This window comes from Malus sylvestris, chromosome 2 (assembly GCF_916048215.2).
Source record: "Malus sylvestris chromosome 2, drMalSylv7.2, whole genome shotgun sequence".
Taxonomy (NCBI): Eukaryota; Viridiplantae; Streptophyta; class Magnoliopsida; order Rosales; family Rosaceae; genus Malus; species Malus sylvestris.
In genome coordinates, this window is record NC_062261.1 from 806,076 (window position 1) to 833,606 (window position 27,531).

General features: G+C 37.3%; 6 protein-coding genes across 7 annotated transcripts; 3 read left to right on the plus strand and 3 right to left on the minus strand.

Annotated features, from left to right (window-relative positions):
* Positions 1-367: 367 nt before the first annotated feature.
* On the minus strand, positions 368-4,118 carry LOC126614007 (glycerophosphodiester phosphodiesterase GDPDL7-like). Of its 2 annotated transcripts, none has more exons than XM_050281633.1 (10): positions 3,977-4,118; positions 3,591-3,730; positions 3,157-3,453; positions 2,960-3,069; positions 2,351-2,852; positions 2,222-2,263; positions 1,837-2,118; positions 1,502-1,644; positions 909-1,392; positions 368-717 (listed from the first exon to the last, which is right to left on the minus strand). In XM_050281633.1, exons 2-10 carry the CDS (start codon positions 3,718-3,720, stop codon positions 368-370), a joined length of 2,340 nt encoding a protein of 779 aa, XP_050137590.1. In that variant the 5' UTR covers positions 3,721-3,730; positions 3,977-4,118. The 2 variants fall into 2 exon arrangements, with proteins under 2 accessions (XP_050137590.1, XP_050137591.1); XM_050281634.1 differs by having other exon boundaries at positions 3,591-3,796.
* Positions 4,119-6,479: 2,361 nt separating this feature from the next.
* On the plus strand, positions 6,480-9,387 carry LOC126614019 (VAMP-like protein YKT61). The gene is made up of 6 exons (XM_050281658.1): positions 6,480-6,858; positions 7,247-7,344; positions 7,851-7,955; positions 8,119-8,184; positions 8,527-8,613; positions 9,062-9,387. Exons 1-6 carry the CDS (start codon positions 6,666-6,668, stop codon positions 9,110-9,112), a joined length of 600 nt encoding a protein of 199 aa, XP_050137615.1. The 5' UTR covers positions 6,480-6,665; the 3' UTR covers positions 9,113-9,387.
* Positions 9,388-10,087: 700 nt separating this feature from the next.
* LOC126614020 (temperature-induced lipocalin-1-like) lies at positions 10,088-11,559 on the minus strand. Its single transcript, XM_050281660.1, has 2 exons — positions 11,054-11,559; positions 10,088-10,422 (listed from the first exon to the last, which is right to left on the minus strand). The coding sequence occupies exons 1-2, from the start codon at positions 11,429-11,431 to the stop codon at positions 10,237-10,239; spliced, it is 564 nt and encodes a 187-aa protein (XP_050137617.1). The 5' UTR covers positions 11,432-11,559; the 3' UTR covers positions 10,088-10,236.
* A 2,041-nt stretch (positions 11,560-13,600) lies between these two features.
* LOC126614021 (uncharacterized) lies at positions 13,601-15,673 on the plus strand. Its single transcript, XM_050281661.1, has 3 exons — positions 13,601-13,935; positions 14,956-14,979; positions 15,100-15,673. The coding sequence occupies exons 1-3, from the start codon at positions 13,743-13,745 to the stop codon at positions 15,399-15,401; spliced, it is 519 nt and encodes a 172-aa protein (XP_050137618.1). The 5' UTR covers positions 13,601-13,742; the 3' UTR covers positions 15,402-15,673.
* A 1,853-nt stretch (positions 15,674-17,526) lies between these two features.
* On the plus strand, positions 17,527-21,432 carry LOC126614010 (calmodulin-binding protein 60 E-like). The gene is made up of 7 exons (XM_050281638.1): positions 17,527-18,006; positions 18,734-18,809; positions 18,999-19,057; positions 19,255-19,748; positions 19,914-20,074; positions 20,158-20,361; positions 20,448-21,432. The coding sequence occupies exons 1-7, from the start codon at positions 17,897-17,899 to the stop codon at positions 21,180-21,182; spliced, it is 1,839 nt and encodes a 612-aa protein (XP_050137595.1). The 5' UTR covers positions 17,527-17,896; the 3' UTR covers positions 21,183-21,432.
* Positions 21,433-21,692: 260 nt separating this feature from the next.
* LOC126614017 (uncharacterized) lies at positions 21,693-25,053 on the minus strand. Its single transcript, XM_050281656.1, has 5 exons — positions 24,262-25,053; positions 23,373-23,409; positions 22,988-23,224; positions 22,847-22,894; positions 21,693-22,355 (listed from the first exon to the last, which is right to left on the minus strand). Exons 1-5 carry the CDS (start codon positions 24,558-24,560, stop codon positions 22,089-22,091), a joined length of 888 nt encoding a protein of 295 aa, XP_050137613.1. The 5' UTR covers positions 24,561-25,053; the 3' UTR covers positions 21,693-22,088.
* Positions 25,054-27,531: the final 2,478 nt, after the last annotated feature.

A 27,531-nucleotide genomic window follows, 5' to 3' on the forward strand; every position in this document is an offset into this window, starting at 1 on the left:
TCTCCTACATTAAAAATTTAGAGTTAAAAAAAACAATCATCGAACTTGAACGTACCTTCAAATTAAATAAGTTGATCTTAATTAGTGATAAAACTGTGATTAGTACTAAATTATGGGACATGATTGATCAAACAAATCGATCGAATTCGAATTTTAGAGATTTTTCAATCGAAATCGGTTCGAGTTGATTGATGACTAGTGGGAAAAAAATTGAATGAAAATGTAGGGTGAACAAAATACAATGAAGAATCAAAACAATTAACCAGTCGGAAATAAATCTGTCTAATTTTCCAATATTTACTATACTGTATGAGATGATGTTATGTGTATAACGCTCGCGTAATATTAGATTAATTCTCAGAAGCACTTAATTCGCCAGCAAAAGCACCGTTACAGCAACTAGAGAAGCACAGCAACTGGCCCCATTCGCAAAAGCACTTGACTTTTCATCAGAAGGTGCAGGAGCAGGTGGAGATTTGGAGCCTGCATCAGATGAACCCGAGTTGGAGCCGGAGCCGGGGCTGGAGCTGGAGTCGTTCTTCTTCGCCACTCCGGGGAGCGGTGGGTCAACCACATTCGAGACCTGAAGAGCCGGGCTCGGGGCTTCCGCCGGAGACAATGCCTCGGGGCCGATCAGACCCGACAGTGCACCTGGTTCAACTGGCAAGATTGGATACGGGACGTTGGCCTTGGGGTCCGTATCACTGCATGGGGATCCTGCAAATTCATGTCGAAAATTGTTGTGAGCGGTTTTTGTAACTCGGTTTGTCTAGGTTCCTTTAACGCATACTGAATACGAACACCTACAAACGACTCATTAGAACCGTTCATATGGCACGACACCAGTCAATAGGCCTCGATGTTATTTTCAGGTGTTCGTATTCAGTAGGTTAAAATTCCGTACTTACTCATATATTTGCTGGCAGTTCCGGGGAAATCGGTGACAATGCCATCAACCTTGAACCCTTGAGCGTATGAAGCAATCTCAGTGATGGGGTCTGAGAAATAATCGAACATGAGACTGACGAACTCGTTCCTCAGCCAGTGGGCGTACACAGTGATGTTCGCGGCCTTCATTTCCTTGACGACGTTGGTCGTGCCAGAAATGAAGTAATCGGTGATCTTGACGATCGAATCCTTGGTGATGGTTACTGCATCTGCGTACTTCTTGATCTCCGCCACAGATTCCTTGGTTGCTTCGCTTATCTTCTCCTTGATGTTGAGCACTCGCTTGTAGTTTTTCGCGTCTTTAAACTTGGCCAGCACGGAAGTGTCATCCGACTCGATCAACACTTGCTGAGTGGATTGCTTGTCGAATGTGGCATTGCTCAAGGCAGAGGATACAGTTCCCACAACGTCTAGTCCTGCCTTTGATGCTAGGTATGCAGCATACTGAGAATATATTCGTGTGTCATCAGTTTTCGCGCACAAACGATAAATTTAGGAAGAGTTTGGGCATCGAAAGTAGAAAACGAATGAAATTTCTGGAAATAAATGTTACCTCAATGTTGATCAAAATTCCAGTAACTGCATTTTTCTTTGCAAACTCCAGGAATTCATTGAGGGTCACCAGTTTGCCCGCGTCCTTGTTAGCCGGATTTCTGACTATTTTTTCCTTGGTTCCGTAGGGGCTCTGCATTTGTGCTGAAATAAATAGACAAGTTGAAAAGCCATTAGTACACTTAAGCGGCTGGTCGCTAAATTCGTTTGGATTCTTCAGCGTATATCTGACCATTAAATTTAGTAATGTAGGACGTACTCTGAAGTCTCGTAATTTCACAAGCTTAGTATTTACTAGCACGTAGCAATAACAAATTTTGAGTTATAGATGCTTACGTTTCAAGCTCTTAATATCGCTCCACGAGAGTTGGAAGGAGAAGACTCCGGCTTCTGCTTGAAGTTCGGGGATGGTCTCACTCTTGGTCATGAATTGGCTCAATGCGTTAGTGCCCGAGTTGAGGTCTGGAGTGTCTAAGCAGAAGGCAACACCATCACTTGACATTTGAACCGAGCAATCGATTATGTCAGCCCCATCCTCTACTGCCTGCTTGTAAGCAAGGTCTGTGCAGCCGGGATAGATTCCACTAGCTCCATTTCTAGTTATGATCAAAGGAAATCCTGCAAGTTCGAAAATTTTCTCAGGAACTTCTTAACAACCACATCACGCGATTCACAATACAGCCCGTCATTTATATTAAGCTAGTAGAATCTAATTAATTACCTGTCTTAGGCTTGGTTTCGTTCTTGTTCTGCGTAAAGCACGCTGCAGAATGAAAGCATTGGCAGGTTAACTAGGTTATAAATCAAACATTTGCTTGTAAAATTACGAATGTCTGATATGATATCTCACCGATTGCTTCTGATGCTGTAGGAGGGAAATCGGTCAGCACACCATCAACCGAAAACTGAGAGTTATCGACAAACTGCAGGTACTCAGCTGTGGGATCAAAACTGTAGTTATAAGGGAGAATAACATCATTGGCAAAACCGGAAGCATGCACTTCTAGGCCTTCTTTGTGAGCATCATTCACGAGTGTCGTGGCTTTCTCCACGTAATTGTTTTTGTTTACAGGCCATATGTATTCTTTTGGTACAAGGATTCCGGCTGCAACTGACTTGATCATTCCGAGCTGCTTCACCAGCGCACTGTACTTTTGCTTGGTTGTCGGTTCTGTTTCTTCGGGGTCAAGGAACTGGAAGATGAGCTTTGTCCTCACTTTGTTCACTTTTCCACCGATGGCTTTCAAGAATCCGATCTCAGGAGATGAGATGTAAGGTATGGGTGCGAATTTGGCTGCCTTTTCGACAAATGATGCCATGCTGATCTTGTGCTCGTTGTAAAATGCATCATACTGCACGCGACACACAGCAAACAGAACACCGAAAATAATGATCCGTAACTAGTGCAGAACTTAGCTCTACAAACTAACCAAATGACAGTATAGATCAAGCGAGATACCGGCACATTCAACCAAAATTTATCTGGCTTAGCTCCCAAAGCATCTTCGACAGTAGCGATTGGCAAAATACCATCGAACTGACTTGGTCGCGAATAAATGTTTTGAGTCACTGCAAAAGGAATTGAAGAACATAAAATTAAAAACAACAAAGCATGATTAGTCCTTAAACCACAAAGTCTTCGTTTCAAGGACTTACGTGACACATTGTTTAACACCTGATCAGCTGTGAAATCCAACGCAAACCAGCCGCGAATATCCTTCCCGTTCACATTGTAAGTTTTTTGGCCCTTAGGGTAGAACATAGATATAGTTGTTGTATTATCAAGCAGAATGTTCGACAGGCATATTCCGACGCTATCCTTCGTTAACTGCAGATTGCAGAAGAAGGCAGAGCCCTGCAAACTCAGGGTCTTTGCCATATTATTCGCGTAGGTGCTGGCTTCCGGGAACAGCCCTGAAAGCCCGCCGCGCGCTATAACAAGAGGCTGTTGACCTGCAAATGTTGAACAAAAAATAGCTTTTTCTGTTCTTATCTGTTACAATCTTGTTTTGTTAACAAGAATATTGAACTTGGTTTCTTGAGATGTTGAATTCCTAAGGTCCAAATTGTAACCGAAAAATTGTTATTACCGGTTAAAGTCTGCCATTTTTTCGAGGGAGGCCCCTGAGCCTGAGGTGCTGCTTTCTGTCCTTCACTTGGTGGTTTTGCTGCCAAAGACGAGTGGATCAACAGGGAAACGAAAAGCAAACACCTGATCATGTCTTTCAACCTGTCGCCGATTTAAAAAAAATGTATCGATAACATGTCCGTACTTGTTCACATCCGAACTAATGCGCTACAATGTTCACATAATTACCATTAATCGGACAAAAACACTATTTGATTCAAAATTATCTCCAAAATCATCGATTTACATTCCAAAATGCGATCCTCCGTATGGGGATTGATCGAATCATCAAACAAATGATCCATTCTAAACATAAAAAGCATCGGAAAAAAAACGAATAGAACTTACTCGTAGAGGAATGAAACACTCCCCGTCAAGCTTGTGCAAAACTTTCGAGGGAATGCGGTGGAAGAGATAAAAGAAGGGGGGTAGAAAAGTGAGAGGTTATGAATTAAATTTACACCCAAATTTACCTGCAAAAAATTTACCCCCAAATAGGTTTTTCGGTTTCCTTTTTTACCATTTACTTTGCACACATTTCTCGCATTAATACCAGCCCAGGAATCACTATTAAAGGAGAAGCCAGTTTTTTTAGTTTTTGGTCAAACTCTGTATTTACTATTTTTGGAGAGTGTTTGAGTTGGATCGCTGTAATTTTTGTTTCGTGGGAAGCAAGGCATCTGTATTCTTTCACTTTGAAGTTTCAACAGTTTTTTAAAACTCCTATATTTCTAAATTTAGACGGTTCTGGAATCCATATGGTATTAGACGTGTGAACCGAAGATGTATAGATCCCCGATTAGAAAGTGTGAGCATGAGACATAGGCTTAGGGTAAAAGGGGTATAGGAAGACCTAGAAAGATTTGGAAATATACTTTAAAAAAAGACATGGAGTACTTGGAGCTTCGCACTAACGTACTATGATTCATACAATTGACCCGTCCTTACTTAATGAGATAAAACTTTGTTGTTGTTGTAGACGTTTCTCAAATCATTCATTTCGATATTTTTATTAATTGAAAGCTAATGACATAATAATGCTCAAGGCTTAAAGGGTTTGAGTTTAACACAAGTAATCTTCATATAACACTATACTTTCGTAACTATCTCATCACGTGAGCCACACGTAATTAACCGGCTAATACGAAAGATAAGATGTATTATATTTTATGGGCGAACAGTAATTTTGCTACTCATAACACCAAATATAACCATTAGTCAAATTCAAGTACTTAATGAAGGGGGCTTCGAATTTTTGTTCTTTAGAACATGTCACCGTGGTAGCTCGGTCAAGTTTATAACTTATGCTAAGTATAAGTATGCACATGAATCTCATTATTTAAACAGATCATTGTAAAGTTGCAAGGATTTCCAATTTTTACTTAAAAAATAGACAAAAAACTACAAACGTGGGTTATATCAGTTAATGGTAAAGAACTCTTTTTATTTATTTGTTTTGAAAAATAGAAAAAATAATAAATTAATAATGGGCTTTCAATTTTTTTTTTTTTTTTTTTTTGAAAAAAACCTTCAAAATGTGCTAAATTTATTTTAGGAAACATGTGGTGCGACGAGAAAACTCAAGTTTTGGCTTATAATGAATCTTGTAAAATTTTCCAAAATCATTTTGAAAACGTGGGTTATAACTCAAAGTTTTTGTGAAAACAAAAAGAATTTTTTTTCAGAAATATTTTGCTTGAGAGTTAAGGAAAATGTTTGCAAGATCTTTGGATATGATCCTACCATTTATTAGGTCCATAAACTACTTTTAAATTTGAAACAGAAAAAAAAAATAGTGGGCCCCAAAAAAAAATTAAAATCTTTGGAATGTCCTAAATTAATTTTAGGAAACATGTGGTGTGACGAGAATGACTCAAATTTTCGCTTATAATTAATCTTGTAAAAATTTCCCAAAGTCGATTACAAAATGTGGATTATAACTCACATTTTTTGTAAAAAAAAAAGGAAATTTTTAGTTTTCAGAAATATTTTGCTTGAAAACGAAGGAAAATGTTGCAAAACATTTGGATGTGATCCTACCATTTATTAGGTCATGAAACTATTTTTTTATTGTTTTTTAAAGTTGTATAATAGAAAAATAATATAAATTAATAGAGGGCCCCAAGTATTTTTTATATTTTTTTGGTGCAAAAATCTTCGGAATTTCCTAAGTTAATTTTAGGAAACATGTGGTGCGAATAGAATGACTTGAATTTTCACTTATAATTAATCTTGTAAAAATTCTCAAAATCGATTTTAAAACCTAGGTTATAGCTCACAGTTTTTGTGAAAGAATTAAAATTTTTAGTTTTAAGAAATATTTTGCATGGTAGTTAATATGCTGCAAGACCTTTAAGATCCTACAATTAATTAGGTCCCAAGAATTTTTTTGTTGATTTTTAAGTTAAAAGCTTTTTTGCACCCGAATTTGATAAAAATTATATAAAGATTATTTTGAACCATTATTACATAGAGCCATTATTACGACTACCAAGATATAATGTTCATCCTTAAGTAACAATAGACGTTACTCGATACTTGTACCTCAAGTAGTTAACAACATTTATCTACATAGTGAATGTCTTGTGTATAAACTTCATTTTTTGCTGCTTTAAAATAAAATTCCCTCGTAATGTCGTACTTCAATATTTTTATTATTATTATTATTATTATTATTTTGGGAAAGCATAAGGAATTAATTTTGTATGCAATAGAATAAGAACAAGGAATTTTGATTTAAAGGCAGTCGGTCCAAATTTGATTTATATTTATATTTATAATTAAAAAAAAAACAACAACAACAAAAATATGGAATTTTGATTTAATAGTGGAGGGAACAAAGCAAGTGCACAATATTGCAAGGACCTTAAACCGCACGAGATCCCACCCCACCCGCCAATTGGCAGAACACAATTCCTACTCTCGCTTTCTTCACCTCTCCACGATCTCAATCTTCAAATCCCCAATTCTCTAGATCCCTAAATCGAACAACAGCCCACAGATTAGATCTTGCCGACAGAAAAATCAGAGAAGGAAGATGAAGATCACGGCTTTGCTGGTCCTCAAGTGCAATCCAGACGAATCCGATCCCATCATCTTGGCCAACGCCTCAGATACCAGTCACTTCGGCTACTTCCAGAGGTCCAGCGTCAAGGAGTTCATCGTCTTCGTCGGTCGCACCGTCGCCAGACGCACCCCGCCCGGCCAACGCCAGTCCGTCAAGCATGAAGGTCCGTTCTTGACACCCCCAATTTTCAGGGACCCCTTTTTTCAGTAGTTTTTGTTTTCAACTACAATTGTTCATTGCGATTTTATGAATTCATGAAATTTGGGATTTGTGGCTCTTGAATTTGGTTGGAACTTCAAAAAATTTCCTTTTTTCTGTAAGCTTTTGTGGGAATTCTAGAAATTTGAAGCTTCAGTTGGTATTTCGATGCCTAGATTTCCTTGGGCATCAGGTGCAATATCGATGCCCGAGTTTGCGGTATGCTTTTACAAGAAACTTCTGTCAATTCGGCACAGATTGTGTAGCTCACAGGTTTAACGTTTATGTTTGCAAATGTAAGCATTTCAACATGCTTATATGGAACCTGAATTTCTTGTTTTTTGTTTCTTCAGAGTATAAAGTACATGCTTACAACAGCAATGGTCTCTGTGCGCTGGGCTTTATGGATGATCACTATCCCGTTCGAAGTGCATTTTCTCTGCTCAACCAGGTAACACAATGTTCATTTAATCCTTGCATTTCACTGTTCTGGTCAATATTTAGTTATGTACCTTCATTTTCCATGCCTTGCTTCCCAGGTTACTAGTTACCTAAGATTTCCTTGGTAGTTTGGACTATGTTATGTGAGATATGATTCACGTGGTAGAAATGTTAGTGTTATGTGATTAGGTATATCGGAGTGGCTTCTAGTAGATGGAATTACTAAAATGCTGGCATTGGTTGACATTGGCGAATTATCAGCTAATTTCAATCATGTCTTCCGTGGTCTTCACCGCTAACCAATTATTGAAGCTACCGGTTTCGCATTATCATATTTTGGCGATTGATAGTTTTGTAAGCTCAAGTGGCCCCCTTAGCGAGAATTTTAGATCCAATTGGCATTGAATTGTTTGTGTCGGAGGTCTTTGCATAGTTGCATACTTTGTTTCATGGACTATTAATATGGTGCTCCTTGCTTGTGTTATCAAATAAGTGATTGATTGGTATGATTTTCAGGTGCTAGATGAATATCAGAAAAATTTTGGTGATTCTTGGAGGACTGCAAAACAGGATGGCACACAACCATGGCCTTATTTGAGTGCGGCTCTGACGAAATTCCAGGTGTGCCTGTTAATCTGTTTTCTACCTCGTTTGTTTAGCTGGACTCATAAGGGAACAGATGGGTTAATCAAGACTATGTTTTCTGTTCTTACGAAACAGATAAGTTTTATAGAGTTATAACTGAAGCTACTTTCTTCTTTCTTACTATATTTTCAAATTTCAGGATCCTGCAGAGGCTGATAAGTTGTTGAAAATACAAAGGGAATTGGATGAAACAAAAATTATCCTTGTGAGTATAATGCCTTACTTCAGTTAGATTTTGATCAAAGTATTGTTGTAGCTCGTTTTTATATGATCTTTTTATTAGTAGATTATGTACATCTGTCTGTCGTACATCTTTATTTTATTTTAAATATTTATTTAATGTGGACCTCCAATTTGACATGTTTACCTATGAATAGTAATGGCTAAAATAAATCTTCAACTTAATGTCATATATGCTGAATTCTTTGCCTGAAATAAGTTGTAGATATCTTTAATGATATAATCTTTATCTGCAATATCCCAGTTCATATTGGTCACCTCCTACATTTCTCACCCGCTTATTTTTTTGTTTATTTCCTTGGTACAGCATAAGACTATTGATAGTGTGCTTGCACGAGGTGAGAGACTGGACAGTTTAGTTGAGAAGAGTTCAGATCTTAGTGCAGCATCGCAGGTACATACATAAAACTCTTGTGATACATTTACACGTTTGCCGTTGCACACACTCATATAGTATATATCAGCTGATGTCATGTTAATTACCTATAATTTCAAGTGTGACGTCAAGGGCTGCATTCGAACATCAAGGTCTAAGTTTATATTAGTGTGATCATAAATTTTTTTTTTTGGCAATCTCTTTTACATATCATCGCTGATTGCACTGTACCAAAGATATTAGGGTTGTATTTCAAGTTGAGTGTATGGATTATTGAGAATTTTTTCGCCTTTTGTTTTAAATACTTGGCGGAAGGGATGGACATTCCTCCTGCAAATAAATATATGCTAAAACACACTATATCTGCCCCGTTGAAGTTTGGAAAGTTCAATGGGCCAACCAGTGTTTAAATACCTTTAGTTCGTTTCTAATGTGACTACATGACGACGGTGTTTGTGTGAAACAGATGTTCTACAAGCAGGCAAAAAAGACCAATCAGTGTTGTACCATATTGTAAGCTTGTAATGCGAGCAGCAATCCTGTAATGTCGAAGTTGATGGATGACAAATTGATGATTGTAATATGTTGATGTCATTTGTCAGTTGTTTGCTTGGCAGAATTGTGTGAAGTTCCCTCGTTTCTTCCGTCTCAAAGAAACGGAAACCAAATATTCGTAGAGGTCCCCTGCTATTATAGTATGTTACTGTCTCTGTTTCGTAACATGATTTTACGCCTCCGCTTGCATGTACGTGATATTCGCATTATGATTTATGAAATCTGTGTCATTGCTTATTCTTCCGAAGCCGGGTCATCTTTCATCTCTCAGATTGTAGAGCATATGTAGGGAATGTAGAGTTCTATCATGATTGTTATGCTACCGTCTGATTCTGTATGTTAGATTTTTTTTTACTCAAATTGCCTGAATTCCGTCCATTTTGTGACCGGGAAATGATTTCCGTACATCATTGTTCTTCTACTCTTTCTTTTATTTTGTACCTCGATTTCCTTTGGTTTAATCCAAGGACCAAAGTGAGACAGGGCTGTGCGTGAAATCACTACGCTTTGCCTGTTCAGCTTTAATTGAACATCCAAGACACCAACTGGTGCCATCTCGCAATAAAGAAACACGTTAATGTCGCGAATGATACGTGACAAGTGAGAGTGTATGCTTGCATGGATATACGACCGGTGACATGCAAGAATCTCCATGTGATGAGGGACCGAGAAGGTTGCAGCTGTTACACGCAAGTTTCTCTTGACAAAGATAGAGAAGGTTGCACCTTACATGCAAGTTTCTCAACCTCCGAAGAACCCAGGCGATGTTGACACGGTCCACATCCGGTCAATTCAACAGTTCCTTGAAGACATTTTCTACTAACAAATCATCTCAAAATATCATCCAGAAAATGCTATCAAAATTCACACACACACAATGCATAATAAAACCAACCTGAAGGAAACTTTAGTGCTTAATAACAGTACAAGAACATAATTAACAAAACGACGTCGCTGCTAGAGTAAATCCGTCTGCATGTTGCAAACGGGGTCTTAAATGTTTCTTATTTCAAATACACAGAGACATCTCAAAACCCCCATACATGTTACTTCTACCGGAGTAGTACTGGTGCTGTCGGATTTTCCCTATCTTCCGAGGATGGATTTGAACCACCAGATGCCCTTGGTGTCTTTGGGGCCTTCTTCTGCCTCCGGTGGAGTCTCGCTCTGTGGCGTCTTGTGGAGTTTGCTCACGTCGTAACCCTCGTCCACCGCCCTCTGAACCAGCTGGTTGTATATTGCTTCATCCAGACGAGGCTGCCTGCTCAATATCTGCATCCAATTCCCCCACCCCCCACCAAAAATAACAATCAAATTTTTACATACGGACTAGACAAAGCACAACAAAAATAAAAAAAAGTGTACTACGAGCAAATAGAACCGATTACAAACTTTTAAATCATTAATATAACCGGAGAAACTACGAGGACAACATAACGGACTCTTAATTTGATTAAAATTTTGTAACCGGTTCTATATGTGCGTATTTTTCCAACACGCGGCAAACACAACCGAAAGTAACATGCGCTTATTGAACCGGTTACAAACTTTTAATCAACTTTTCATACGAATTACTAACTTTAATCAAATTTTAAACACGAATATAAACATAGATCATCAACAGTAACCGAACGTTCTCATTTTCTATTTGTAATAAGTTCTATTTGCGCTATTTTCAAACCAACAACACTAAATTTATCAAAAATCAACAAAAAGTAGAATAAATTAATTATAAATGGCTACTCAACAAGGCTTTTCGCTCTGCGAGAAAACGTCTAACATACGCAACTTTATTTTGCTTTGTAAAAAGATTGTTTTCACAACTTGAACAGTGATCTTTAGGTCACATAATATACTAAATTTTAATGCTAAATTTAAACGTAAATACGAAATGCATACATACCCAAAGGTAATTCCTGCTAGGTTGGCCAATCAGCGCATACTGATAATCCTCATCGATGAACAAAACCCAGTAATCCCCAACGACAGGGATGATCGGCAGAAATGGAGGCACATAAAACTTCACCTTCAGCTTCGCCTCGTCGCTCGCCGGGTCAGCCTTGTAGGCGGTGCCCTCGATGAACCCCCTCTTCCCATCGGTCCAAGTCTCGTTCAAAACATTCACGGTGGCGCCGTCTTCCTTCAGAGTGTACGTCGCCCGCGTGTTCTCGCCGCTCTTGGGCTGAAACCGCGACGGAAAGGAGGCAATCTCGTACCACCGCCCCATGTAGCGCTGCACATCCAGGCCCTTCACGACTTCCATCTCCTTCTTCGTCGCCATTGTTGCAGATGAAGTGTTTGTGTTTTGGTTTGTGCGAGAGTGTGTGAGGAAATTGGTGCGGGTGTTCGTGAATTTTGGGTGGGGGGGTTTTGTGAGGATAAGGTGTGTGGAGGTGGCGGGGTTTTAATGTGTTTTTCGCTTGGGGCAAAAAGTAAAGTGAAAGGAGGGGTACGTGGGGGTTTCTGGGCCTTACACGTGGAAGGTGTGAATGGTTGAACTTGCCACACATATATGACAAGGTTTCAGAATCCATGATTTTGTTTTAGCAAACCTGTTACTCGTATTATATTTTTCATACTACATTTGTATCACATTTTTAAACAAATATTATAATTTTCTTTTCTTCAAAATCTTTTTCCTCCCTTCCTCCCTCCTTCCTTGACGGTAGGAGAATTTGGAGAGAAGAGAATCTTACACTCCTTATTAGAGATGAGACTCACATGTATCGATAAGTCTTACTTTTATTACATCCACATGTGTTAGTGAATTCTACCTCTATTAGATAATTCAAAAAATTACTCCAGCGACAATTTATGTTAATCGCGCTTCTATGTGAGAAAGTTAAAACACATAAATGTTTGTTATTGATCTAAATACTGGTATAGTAACATTTGTTGTTGGTAAATATCTCTATGTTGTATATATACATATATACTCCTCAATAAACTTCAACATATTTCTATGGTTGCTAATAGTTGTATTATCTATCATAATCTCAGCCAACCCCAAGTTGTCGACCTTTTGGTCACTGGATTTACTGGAATGCTTCATTCCTGGTGGGAGAAACATCTCACTGAACAGTTCAGAAATGAAATTATATATATCACAATGTGTTAAAATTTCAAACGCGTTTCACCAATTCACTACTAATTACATCGATGTTGTTTTCGAATTAATTATCTGAAGGATCAACTTTGTACAAAAAAAGTATCGATAAAATTAATAGGATAACCATTCGATATAATGGACATTTAACTCCATCAGATTTGGGAAATATGATTCAAAACTTTCCATGTCAAATTATTTTTGTTTTTATTTGAAGAGGATGGAACCTTAGGGAGGAAGAAAAAGCAAGTTGCGATGATAGCTTGAAACTTGAAAGAAAAGCAAACTTGGTCGGAAGCATTAGACATGTCACTCCCATTGCCTTATGAAACCAAGAATTATATGATCATATATCAAAATCAAGGGTCTACCAAGGTCTAAATGTGTCAAAATTATTCATGGACCACATCCACATATGGATGATAGCTGATAAGATCAATCGTACAAGTATAAAACAAGATATTTCTTGTAAGTTAAAACAACATAAATATAGAAATGAACAAGCAAAATTAGAAAATCATCACATGGTGCCCCAATAGTTCGGGGGCAATTTAAGGTCCGTATATCAAATATAATTTATTCAGTTGCTATATTTATAGCTAATTAGTTATATTATTTGTTTCTAGAGGACTTAAATTGCATAGGTTGTTCAATTTTGATTTATATCCTTAGATTCATATTGTGAACTAGGCTTATAATTGAGTTACGTCAGTCGATCAAAATAATTGTGTTCACTTACTTGCATTCAAGTTCGAACGTCTTGCATAGAACCTGTAATTCAGTTGGTTAATACTTAAGAGCATTATCCAACCTATGATCACAGTTACATTGATGAGTTCGATTCTCCACAACTAATCTCACACGTATAAGAAAAATGTTTGAATTATCCTCCTCACAAATTATGCTTGTCAAGAAACAAAAACAAAAACATAGATATCGGGCCTTGTAGCCCACTTTTGGCCAGAGTTTACTACTATTTATAAGGGCGTATTGAAGCCCATCTTTATCGGATTGACATAAGAAAACCCCGCGAAACCAACAGCCCGCACAGCTAAATCAAACCACTACAAAATTAGTATTTTGCATGATTAATGTGGAGAAATTTTTCCTTGTAACCGACACACGGATGGTACACCACATATTTTTATATAAATAGTTGTATTTTTTAAGTTATTTACTTTTTAACATATGTATTTTACCATTTTATATAATAACATGTGTTGTATCATTCCGTATTTCGGTCGCAGTAAAAGATCTCTCGTGGATGTAGATGTGGAAGTGGAAGTGGATGTGGAGTAGTGCCACTGAGACTTCTTCAAGGACAGTTTAACTCAGTTTAACTCTCTCTCTCTCTCTCTCTCCAACCAAGATTTATAACAACCAGTCTCTCATAGATTCCAAATTAGATCTCACTTTCCCCAAAATACGCTGACCACACTAACACACCCACATCTAGAGAGAGAAACAAGAGAGAGAGGAGAGAGAGATGTCAAGGCGATCTGCTGGCTGTTTGAGGTGCTGTTTGGTGGTGTTTGCGGTGGTTTCTGCATTGGGGGTTTGCGGGCCGGCCTTGTATTGGCGGTTTAAGAAGACCATAAAGTTGGGGGATTCTAAAATATCTTGCCCTTCTTGCAACTGCGATTGTCCTCCTCCTTTGTCTCTCCTCAAGATTGCTCCTGGTAATCCTCTCTCTCTCTAAAATATGGGTTTTTTGTTGTTTTGAATCTGATTTCTTATGTTTTTGTTTCTGGGTTCTTCTGAAAGTATGGATTTTTATTGATTGGAATGAAATTAATGCTTACCCATGTCATCAATTTGGGGTTTTGATCTTTATTTTTGCTAATTTTGGATTTGGAGCTGCTAATGTATTGGATCATGTGTGACAAATGGAACCCAATTCAGATTTACTTTTCCTCTTGTTCCATCTGATTTTAAGCTGAACAGAGTGAAATTGCAATTACAATTCAGGTTTAGATTTAATTTTCCACTTAATTGTGTCTGATTTTAAGCTGAACAGAGTGAAATTGGAAGTTCCCTTTAGATAGATTTGTGGCATTGAACCCAGTTCATGGTTTTGAATCATAATTCGATTGAGTTTCGAGTAAAGTTGAGATTTTGGCCATTTTAGCTTTGACTTGCTATATACACATTGTGCAAACTATGGTTCTTGAAATGTAGATACAGCATCTACCTGCATATCATATATGAACTGTTTAAAATTACCGAGGGCTGTATGAAGTCCTTCTGATCTGAGTTTATGGATCCGCGATGTGCTCCTTTTTTGGAAACATAACATTGCACTAGTTCTGCACTCAGGTTTAGTTAACCATGTTTGTGATTTTAATCCATGGGTTCCTGGAAATCTCGTTTGATCATACAATGACTGTTGAACATTCTTAGTGTGCAGTTACTCGAACTGGGTCGAACTGGGGGAAGAGGGGGTGGGGGTGGTTGTTTGAACTATCTTGTCATAAGTGGTTGTTCGCATATTTGATGGATTGTTTTACTAGAGCTACAACAATTTAGGGCTTTTAATTTAGATTGAGCATTTGTCGTGGTATTTTTATGGAGTCTTGATTTGTGCATATTGAGAATTCGCTTTTGATTTCCCTATCTTCTTTCAAAGTAATGTAATCTGGGAGTTTATTTTCATCCGTATAATGATAAATGTCATGTTTTTGGTTTTTGTTCCTTTGCAGGATTGGCCAATCTCTCAGTCACAGGTTAGAATGCCTCCTACCATTCAACGTCTTGCATTATTTCTTTTTTTCTGCATTCCTGGTATTTCTTGTGATCTATGTATACGGGTACATGGATGTAATGATTATTTTGTTGATGAACAGATTGCGGAAGTAATGACCCGGATCTGAAGCAGGAGATGGAGAAGCAGTTCGTGGACCTTTTGACAGAGGAATTGAAGCTGCAAGAGGCCGTTGCCGCAGAGCACACCCGTCACATGAACATCACATTTGCTGAAGCAAAGAGGGTGGCTTCTCAGTACCAGAAGGAAGCAGAAAAGTGCAATGCTGCAACAGAAACTTGCGAGGAGGCGAGAGAGCGCGCTGAGGCATTGCTCATCAAGGAGAGAAAGGTGACTTTCTTGTGGGAAAGAAGAGCCCGTCAAATGGGTTGGGATAGTTTGTAAACTTCGATTTCAAGTTCTCGTTCGGTTTAACCACTGATTCGTCTCTCTTGGCAATATTTATATATACAACCAAGCAAATTGCATGGTCTGTTTCTTCCCCTGTTACAGCATAATTGCTCTCTCGCTCTCTTGCGGTTGTAGTTGTACTTGTACTGCCCACAAATGGCATATAGTTACCAGATTTTACCCTATGAACAAAATGTTAGGGTACTTTAACGAAAAACTTTCGGTACTGTTCATTTTAACGAAAAACCACATTTTTACATTAAAAAGTCAATCTTGGGACTATTCATTTTACGTTTTATTTTGTCCTTATCGTTAAAACTCAAAGTTTTCAAGTTTTTTTCACTAGTTTTCCTATTAATTTATGCCACGGTAGAAGTGATTTAAAATATTCATATATACATGTAATACTTACATATATTGGGTGCGATGGAATTCGAGGACACATGCTTTTGATACACGTTTTTGTGGAGCTCACTCTGCAATGTGTTTCAATGATACAACCATCTATCTTTTGTCTTACATCAAAGATTATGTTTACCAAAAATCACTCAAATTAAAACCATCTGACCGTTGGATAAATGTATGTTTTTTTTGTAGAATCGTATTTGTCAATTTTCTTCACTGTACTATAAATAAATGTCTTCATGATTTTTGATGCTTCTAATACAAGGATGATCCATAAATGATATTTTAAATATAAACGATTCAATCGTTAAAATACATTACAAAATGATATTTTAAATATAAACGATTCAATCGTTAAAATACATTACAAAATGAGGATTACAAATGATTGTAAAACAAAGTGTGTCCTCGGATCTTAATTCATACATATACATAGATATATATATATATATAGATTATATCATTGTATTTCCTATTAACTTATTGCTTGCACATGTTAGCATCACGTGTTATGATTGCTAAAGACACCCAAATCATGGATTGTCGTTGATCAAACAAAGTCTTCGAGGCGAAGAAATTGAGGACAGAAAAAGATATCCAATTTACAAGAACATGGGTTTCACAGCTATTACCAAGCCACATTGTCAAAAGCAGACTTTTTAGTCAAAATGATTTCTGATATTTGCATAATACATAACTTTGATCTTGATTTTGAGTAAAACGTCTCCTGCAAAAACCCTAAGAAATTTTCTCTTGATGTTGAGTAAAACTTCGGGAGACCTGACTATGAGCAAAACGCGGATAAGAATACTTCGACAACGTCATCTTTAGGGCATTTTTAATTCTCACTAAAGCATGAAACTCCTTATATTAATCATACACATATCTTATTTAGTGTGAGAGTTGTTCTATTAGGAGAACCTTCTTATTCTACCGAATTTTTTTCAACCTAATTATGTTAGATCTCACACCACCCAAATGAGGTCAAAATATTAAATATAATATGAGAAATGCTAAGGGGACTTTCTCAAAAGTGGGACTCTTCATAGACTCTCTATCGCCTTATAGTTTAACGTCAATTTCCGTACCAACCTTATAAATATTAAATTAAAAAAATAAGGTGACAGAATTCATAAGTCTCACTTTTAAGAAAGTTATTTGCATTCATCGCATATTTTTATTACAAAACACATCATTATGTTAGATCTCACACCACCCAAATGAGGTCAAAATATTAAATATAATATGATAAATGCTAAGGGGACTCTCAAAAGTGACTCTCAAAAGTGAGACTCTTAATAGACTCTTTATCGCCTTATAGTTTAACATCAATTTCCGTACCAACCTTATAAATATTGTGTTAAAAACATAAGGTGACAGAATCCATAAGTCTCACTTTTAAGAAAGTTATTTGCATTCATCGCATATTTTTATTACAAAACACATCATTTAATTTACAATTTGATCTAAAAATTTAGTTTTTGATCATACTTTTTTGAGTAATTAAACAAGGAAACGAATACAATTACAACTTATAGAAATGGTCATTTCTGTCGGCGGATGAGATAAGCAATTGACTTCCTCACACACTTCCACACACAAATATAATATTACCAAATTCAAAAGTTCCACCAAAAGACGCGGTTCGGACTTTCAACGTTCATGCACTCGGTCACAACCAGAGGAGAGAGAGAGAGAGAGAGAGAGAGAGAGAGAGAGAGAGCGAGCAGAGGAGAGAGACGGCACCCATCAATCCCAGCTGTGAGCCTCTGACGTTGAATTATATACACAATGATATTATAACATGCAAGAACCCAATAATATACCGTGTTTCGGATCAAATATAATATAAAAAAATCGATATAGATCCACCAAAAACTCAACAAACAGATCTTTCCAAGCAATATCCAGATCACAAAGAACGCAGAAGCAACTTTTTTGTCTTTTGGGGTCTCAAAAGCTGGAAACTTTGCGGTTCCGTTCGTTGTTTTGGAGTTAAATTTGTTGTGTTCTTCTGTTCTGTTAAGTTTCTTAAGTTTTGGAAGTGCTTTTGGCAGCGGGGATTTTTGGATAAGTTTCTGAAAATGGAAGGTTCGGGGAGTACGAGGGTGGAGAAGAGAGGGTATGAATTGGATGCCGATGCAGATGGTCATCCCCCCGAGCCGAAGAAGCAGAGATTGCCCACTTTGGCAAGGTTTTTATTCTTTCTTTCCTTTTTTTTTTACTTGATTTTATGCTTTATTATTTTTTATTTTGTTAATAGGTGCTAATTTGATTGTTTAAAGGGTTTAATCTTCTGGATTAGTGTTGGTTTTTGGGTTAATCGATTAATCCTATTGAACTTAGCGAATTTGTAAGGGAAAGGTCCGAGGTTCATGACGAGTTTGATGTGACTTGGCTCAAATCTCCGACTCCCAATGTCATTGTATCAAAATACTCGGAAAGTAATATAAAGATCGTAAACTGTTGACGAATGCAGTCAAATGTAATAAGCGATGAATGTAGTTTTGTGCCATTGAAACTGCAGTCATATGTAATAAGTCGATGAATGTAGTTTTGTGCTATTGAAACTGATACGCTGTTCACCTGACTAGCTATCGGTCTAGCGGTATTTCTCTAAAGAAACAAGTTCAAACTAGTGCTAAGTTTAACTTCGAACTTCGAACTTTCGTGTTAAGTTTAACTTCACAACATCAAGAATTTGATTAAAAGTTGTAAATTCATGTCCTCGTATTGAATTATCTAGTGATTTTTGTGTTCCTGTGGCTGAAAGTTTCCTGGTATTTCATCCAAATTGTAGTTAAGTATGTTAGTGCGATCGAGTCTATAAGTTTAATCTTATCGTTGAATGATCGGTATGCAAGTATTCGATATTCTTTTTTCGAAATGTTATTGTTTATACAGTTGAATGCTATATGCAGTGTAATTGTGGAATCTTTGAAGGTTGATAGCTTGCAAAGACTTTGCTCATCTTTGGAGCCTCTTCTCCGCCGAATTGTGAGTCGGATTGTTACTCTTTGCATCTTAGAATTTGAGTCAAATGTTGAAACTAACTGCACTTTTTTCGCTTTTCCAACCTGTGCTGCTGCTGCATAGTATTTCCCGGGCTGCATTTTGCTCGAAACATGTATTGTTTGCAGCAAGATCTCGCCCTTTTGATCATTCTGAACTTTCTTTGAGTAACAGGTTAGTGAAGAAGTGGAGCGTGCTTTGACAAAGTTAGACCATGCTGAACTGGCTGGAAGGTTTGTTCCAACCATAGTATTTAGATGTTTCCGACTCTCCTTGTTCCCTTTGAGTCCTAAACTATGCTTTCTTCTTCGTATTTTCATCAGTTATCGTGTGTTTGTCTTTATTTTCTTCGAACTGTGTATTTGGTTGAGGTTGGGGTGGGAAGCCCGTATCAGTGAATTTATTGTTTGCATTTTCGGAAATACTGCAGGTCTCCACCACCGAGAATACAGGGTCCAGAAGGAAAAACCCTGCAACTACAATTTAAAACAAGAATGCCACCTCACCTATTCACAGGTGCAAAGGTTGAAGGAGAGCAAGGAGCAGCAATTCATGTTGTCTTGGTAGACATCAGCACTGGCAGTGTTATGCAAACAGGACCCGAATCTGCTGCAAAACTGAATGTTGTGGTGCTGGAAGGCGACTTCAATGAGGAAGCTGAGGATAATTGGACGAAAGAGCACTTTGAAAACCATGAAGTGAAGGAACGGGAGGGGAAAAGGCCTCTTCTGACAGGAGATCTACAGGTTGTTCTCAAGGAAGGGGTAGGTACTCTCGGAGATCTTACCTTCACCGACAATTCTAGCTGGACGAGGAGCAGGAAGTTCAGGCTCGGTGTTAAGATTTCGCCTGGATATTGTGAGGGAATTCGTGTTTGTGAGGGTAAAACGGATGCCTTTTGTGTTAAAGATCACAGGGGAGAATGTGAGTTGTCTTAAGCTTGCTATTTCACCGTTTACTTTATGTGCATCACATTGTAGGCTTTAGGAAAATTTTGGTATAAAAGGGTCACTTCACCCTCGATTTCCCTTTTCAACAAGATACCTGCAAAGCTTATCTAAATCAAGTTTCTGTTTCTGTAACTTGAAGTGTACAAGAAACACTACCCACCGGCTTTGCACGACGAAGTTTGGAGATTGGATAGAATAGCAAAGGATGGAGCTCTGCACAAAAAACTGATAAAGGCTGAGATCATAACCGTTGAAGACTTCCTTCGCCTTCTTGTCAAGGACCCACAGAAACTAAGAAGTGTAAGTATCCCTTGTATTTGTTTCTGAACACCATTTCCTCTTTCTTTTTCGGCGTATTCTTATTTCTGAATTTCGGAATATAGATGCTTGGGAGTGGGATGTCCAACAGGATGTGGGAAAACACAGTGGAGCATGCCAAAACTTGTGTCTTGGGTGGAAAGCTGTACGTTTACTACACTGATCAGGCTCATGGCACGGGTGTTGTTTTCAATCACATTTACGAGCTCAGGGGACTTATCGCTGATGGGCAGTTTCTTCCCTTGGAGTCACTCACCCACACTCAAAAGGTCAGATGATTTTTATTGTTTAGAAACATTACAATAATTTTGCCTCTCTTTCAACTCGGCTTACTCACTTGGAGCCCTATATGCAGGTTTCAGTGGATTCTCTGGTTAAGAGAGCGTACGATAATTGGCATCAAGTCATAGAATATGATGGCAAAGTCTTACATGCTCTCGCCGGAAATAAAAAGGTCACGAGAGCCTCACCTGCACCCGTGGCTGACTACAACAACTATGCTATAATGGATCACCATTCTGCATCTACTCAGAATAGCCAGCAGCAGTGCCCCCCTCATTTCAGCCAACAGTTCCAACCAGAAAATAACCCCCCATCCGTCTCTCAGTTCATTGAATTTCCATTTGTGAGGTCCAACCAACCAGCGATGATTAAATTTAATAACCCGGAACCAGCAACATTACCTACCAGCATGGGTTACATGCCATCTGTTGGCGGTTCACAAGTTTCAGGAGATTGGACACGGCCAAACTACGGGAATGGATTGGATGATTTTGTTGCTGATGAAATCCGGATCAGGAGTTCAGAGATGTTGGAGAGTGATGACATGCAAAGACTGCTCAAGACGTTTAGTATGGGAGCCGGCGTAGGAGCAGGAGGAGTTGGTTTTGGTGCTTCTGATGAGTCTTGTTACAATTACAGTGTACAATACGAGCCTCAGATAAGCCAGCCATTCAGGAAGGAGCACGCGAAGAGAGCCTCAGGGAAGGCTGTTGTGGGGTGGCTTAAGCTCAAAGCGGCGTTAAGGTGGGGGATTTTTATTAGGAAGAGAGCTGCAGAAAGGAGAGCTCAGCTTACAGAGCTAGACTAAATCAAATGCTATGGTGATTGTTTAATTCCGTTTGCTTTGCAGAGACGACACCACGAAAAAGAAAACGAAAATTAGGAATTTAGTCATATATTGAAACATTTCAGCGTTCTTTTATCCTTGTGTATCCAGAATTTGTTTGATGCTGTATGAGGCATGAAACACCCGGCATATATCATAATTTTCGTGACAGCGTTTTGTGGAGAAAACTTGGATGTAACCAGGAATATATGTCATCACCGTATTTGACTCATCACGTGACATGTAAAATAGGACGACAATGTATATTCCCGGTTACAAAAAAGTCATGCGTTACGTGATCAGGTTGGACCAGCCTGCGAGGAGGCAGTCATACTGTTCCAGCCTGCTACTGCAAGTACTTGATGACTGACTGAATGAATGGATTAAAACGACTTGTAACTCAATTGATTAAGAATTTTCTCTCACGAGTTCTCAGAACTCCTTTCCCCAGTATCGCTTGTATAAAAAATTAGTTTTGTTGGGCCAAGAAGGTAAATCAAAGCATAGCAACCCATGTAATTTCTCTTCTGAAATTGCTGATAGTCAAAGCTCAGTTCTATAAATATTGTACATGAAATCCAGATACAAGGGAAAGCAAACCAACCTCTTGAATTTTAGATGCAAGTTCATTTCCTATCTCGAAAAATCGTCATTTGATTCTGAACTTGATCTGGATCAAACACTCTACATATGACTCCTAATTCGATCCCTTCGCCTACCAAGAAAACTACCGAGCTGAATGCATAGCTAACCTTGTCTGCCAAACACTGGGTAGTCAGTCCATCATGTAAGCAATCACAGCTACTCGCGGAGACGGGGGGGCTCACAGTGCAGTGGAACTATCTGTTTCCATTTTCTACTTCTCAAATCATGTACTATAAAAACCAGCTACTTCTTTCTAAATCTCAAGCACTTGTTGTGTTTTACTTCTGTGATGCTTCCGTCAGAAGTGAGTTGTTTCTTCTCCTGTTGTGGTTTTGCGAGTGCGAGTTTCTCCATTGCGTTTATGAACTTGCGTAAGTGCTTAATGTAGTCGGGAAATGTTTCGAGGTTACAGTGGCCTCCACCCTTCACCCATAATGGATCATATTTTTCCTTGGATAATTCCCACAAACGCTTTCCGTGGGACAAGTCAACAATTTCATCCTCCGTTCCCTGCAAATAGTAGCGTATCAATGAATCAAATTATGAGAACAATCGGACTGAATCAAACCAGAAGTGTCACAAATGCTCAATTACATATTTACAAAATTCAGAATACTGCTGTAATTTCTAAAGTTATAGCATTTTTGTCGGAAGTTCAACCCAATAGAGGTGTCTAAGAGTAATTCTTCCTTTCATCAGTTGCTTCTTGACGTTGATATGAAATCCTCACTCTCTTCTGATAATATGATTACCATTTTTTCACTTCTATGACAACATCTCTCTCAATTTAGCTGATAACAAACGAGATTTTTAACGTTGAGCTGTAGTTTGATGTTCTTCATTCTTAAGTTACGACTTTTTGATGGTTTTCATCAGACAAGATATACTAGGCAAGGGCGGGAAGATTAACGACATAAGAACCACAGCACAAACTCTTTGAATTCTAAAGAATGACACTCAAACAACATAGTTTTAAATGAATGAAAGAAATAGGTACTTACATGAATAACTAAAACCGGACAGCTGACATGCCGTATTTTATCTATATTCTGAAAACATTGCACAGAGCTTGTCAATACAAATTCAAGTAACCGAGCCCTGCAGCAGAATTAAGCAATTCAAAGAAGACAAGTCGAACTTACTTTGAAAATGTCGAACCAAAACGTCAACTTGACAGGATACAAGACTCGTATGCCTGAAAGGATGGCACTGTGAAGAACAACGGCTCTGAGTTTTTTCAAGTGAGAAGCCAAGTGCAGTGTTGGTCCGCTTCCAACAGATTGGCCATACACTATCAAATCCTCCTGTCTAATTTCATAGTCGCTCTTCAAACAATTGTACACGGCTTCTATGTCATAGTATGTGTTGAACTCAGATGGCTAAACAATCACCAACATTAACACATTTCAGTCGTAGATTTTAGCTATGACGGTCAATAGATCGATGTAAAAGGGATGCACGTTAAAACCTGAATTCTGCACTAACCACTATAAACGCAAACCAACTCCATCGATACTCAATACTTACCTTACCAGTGGATGCTCCATATCCCGAATAGTCATAACTGCGACAAAGAAAACCATGTTAAGTACATCCGGGAAGGCTTTCGCATCACTGAAACACGGTGAATTAGAAAAAATTGCAGCATATCATCTGCATTTTACATTCAAAGTACATTAATGAACTCTCAAGCGCTTAACAAATGGTAGCAGAGGAATTTCTACGACGAGGATCGCTCTCATCCTATGCATCCATTCCATACCAACCCCGCCAAACAGAATTAAAACAAGAAAGCTACACGATCAATCAAACAGTTTTAGCTTAAACTGTTGTTTACTGGAACAATCAAATGTTGAAATTTCAAAGAATATAAAGACCAACAACGTAAGACCAACAAAATATAAAGAAAAATTAGCATGTGTAGTGACCGCCGTTGTTTACTGGAACAATCAAATGTTGAAATTTCAAAGAATACTAGCATGAACAGATAATCTAATAAAAAAAACCAAACGAAACATATCAAACGTGGAAGCAGAGGAGCATCCATATTTGAAAAATCCAACACCAAATTCAGAAAAATTATTTCAAAAAAGGCAGAAAACAATCAATAAAACTGAAAGAAAAAAAAAAACCAATACCAAAATAAAATTAAAAAGCTGAAAAGGTGTTCCATGAACATTTCTCAAAGCACAAAAAAGGGAACAAAAAACATACCATTTGATGTTTATTAATTTAAAAAACAAAGCCAATCCATCAATCAAAATCCAGAACAAAATCCAAAACAAGCAAAAAGCAAAGCGATTTGAAGCTCTAAGAGCGTTTATTTTTTTCACCTCTAGAGGTCTTTAGTTTGAGTCCCGTATATTAATACATCTCCTATCATAAAAAAAGGGGGAGAATTTAAATGCAAGAATACCTCATAATATTGACACGCAGGTGAGCCCTGAGCTCAATGAAGAGCTCGTGCATCTGCCCCAAGTCCGCCGCATTCCCATGCGAGTATAGCAGCGTGAACCGCGCGAACGGGTGCCGCCAAAACGTCGCCACGATCTTGTTCCCGCCCTTCGTGTCCAGCAAATGCACCTCCATGCTCTTGTCCGCCGTCACGCCGGAGAACACCAGCTTCCCGCCCTCGTCCTTGGACACGTCGTACGTCGGCGGGTCCGGCGGGAAAAACGCAAACTTGGCCGCCACGCCCGCCGTAACGTTGCCCATTAACGCAAACCCAGCTGCAGACAAATCGAGTTCTACCAATCCTTGCTGTCCTTGTTCATCGTGAGAAAATTAAAACTCCAATAAATAGAAGGAAAAAAAAAAGATTAAATCTTTATTATTTGTTCTTCTTTTTCTCTGTTTTTCAGAAGAAAAGAAGGAAAAATAAAAAATAAAGATTTAATTTTTTGAGGGGGGGGGTTTTGGATTCCGTGAAATTTTTTACTGGGGATGATGGAAAGGCAGAAAAAAAACCAGGTGGGAGGTGGCGTCAGATGAAATTAAAGGCGAAAGGTGGTGGTGGCAAAAGATAGATCCGATCCAGGCGGGGGAGCTGGAAATTACGGATTGCTGTTGGAGAAGGATGCTTTTTTTGTTGTAAACAACAAGAGTAGGTTGATGATGTGCAAACTTGGTCTATTTATATCAGTTGATGTGACGGCCCCTTGTTTTTTTTTAAGAGTGTAACGTCGTGTTTGCTCTTCCTATCGATTGTTGGAATAAATTTATGAAAGGCGAATTCTTGTATTTATAGTTAAGTTGGCCTCATTTTGTAACAACGTTATAACTTTTTATTAAAGGGTGTTGCGAGTTTGACCACATGGTGCACTTTAGTGTACCGAAAGACGGGCACATAGGTCATATATCGATGTATAAACTGAAAGACATTTTGAAAAAAAAAAACTTTTTTTCAATTTGTATAATAATATATGATGTATCAACCGGTTGAAAAACCTCTCGTGAATATGGGTGTAAATTTGTTTTAGTTTTTTACTCAAATTAAGAAAAATAAAGGGTGGTTAGATTAATAATTGAGGCACTAACTTTTGCTGGCTTTAAACTGATAAAAATGGTTGAGTTCACCACTTTCAAGATATTAAATAATTGTCATTAGCAATGGTTTAATGTTTGATAGATTTGATCACTATCAAATAGGATTAAAAGATATTCAAATGTTCTCCAATGGATATGTCAAATATGATGCGACAACCGACTCATTTGACTCTTTGCTTTCTAACTGTTTTTTTTTATTTTTTACAGCAAACAAAGAAGTCAAATATTTTTAATTTAATTTTTTAATTCATGTGTCCCATTAACAACCAATAGAATAAAAACTAAAATTAATTTTGATTATTTTTTAATAGTTAATGTAACTCTGAGTCCAATAAAATAATAAAATACATATTTGACACATTTATTGGAAAAGAAGAGGATTTAACACTTGTATTCACTTTGTCACATTAGCCATCAAATATAGTTTTGACATATTATTTTTGACATCTTCTTTGGAGGTGCTCTAAGCAGATTTTGTCAACGATTTTATAATGATAGTACGAGAATTAATATTAAACTATGAAATGTCAAACTTTCTACAAAGAATCTCACTTTAAAAGAGTCTTCTTAGCATTTCTTTTATAACTTAGTGATACTTCAGTTGCAAAAGAAGATTGGTAATTACTAATTACTCATACATGACCATGAAGCTACTAATTATCGTAGGGAGTAGTGCAGTAAAACGAAGTTTAGTAATTACTAATTACTAATTATTGCAGGAAATAGTTCAATAATTCAGAAAAAAAAAAGCAGTGGAAAGCAATCGGTTGAATATGAAGCTATATATAATAAAAAATATCATCTTAAACGGTCTTAAAACATGCGGCATCGCGGTCATTTTTATTAGTTAATACTTAATATCATATAACCAAAAGAGGAAGGGAGCAATAAAAAAAAAGGGCAAAAAAGTGGATGGACTAATGGACGGACGAGATTCAGTCAAAGACCATGGGAGGATCTTGGAAGAAAGGGAGAAGAGCGGCAGAGACGTCAGAGTCAGACCTCCCTCATTCTTTTGGATTTGAATCTGATCCGGATTTAAATTGTAGAATCCTAGAAATTTTTACATGTGAGTCATTCATTGCGTATTGTGTGGTTAAAAATTATTTGATTTTTTTATTTAAAATTAAACACAAATAGCACATAATAAAAATTAATCGTATAATATACAATGAACAATTAGAAAGTAGGAATCCCTAAGATTAAGAGGTTTGCCTGCCAATGACTTTCCTCCTTGAGTCAGTGCTTTGACCAAAATTACGTACTTACTTAACCCCCAATTTTGATAACTCCAAAAAAAAAAAAAAGATAAAATAAACAAAGGGCCCTTTTTGATAAAATTTATTGAGAAATGTTTAGTTCTTCGAGTTTCACTTTAATTCACTTAATGGTGAATTTACATAATTTCGTGTTTATGATCGAAATTGTTCATACTATAAATCATTTTGAAATTTTTACAAAAAAATTAAAATTAAGAGTGTTTCGCCAATTAATTGTAGTAAATAAATAAATAGTTCATAATTAATTTATTATATCATTCGATGACAAAATGGTTTCATATTTAACTGATTTTTTGTAAAAATGATCTTTAGATAATTATTTATGATATAAACAATTCTGATTATAAGTATGAAATTTCATGAACCAGCTACATAAAGAAGCCAAGTTAATTCCAAACTTATTAGTTCACAGATCCAAATCATCTAGTTTTCATTAAGGAATTATGATAAAAAGCTAAACAAAGTGATGTTTGCATAATTATATAAAAAAAAAGTAGCATATGTCACATCTGTCATTTTATTATGCAAAAAAAATAGAGTGAGGATCTTTATGAGGATTTCATGAATTCTCAAATCAAATCCGTTCATGGTAAATCATACGATCATAAATCATTGTAATTTTTTTATTTAAAATTAAATATAAACGGTACTTGACAAAAACTGTTCTAATCACATCACATGCTATTCAACAAAAAAGATAAGGATGTCATCAACAATGAAATTAATTGAGTAGGCTTTAGGACTAGAGTAGGGGACCTTTGTGCTTTAAGATGGGGACCAAATCAATGAACATGAAAGCTCAATAGAATAAAGATGATGATATTCATCATGTGTTTGATGAAATATGTATGTTGTCACGC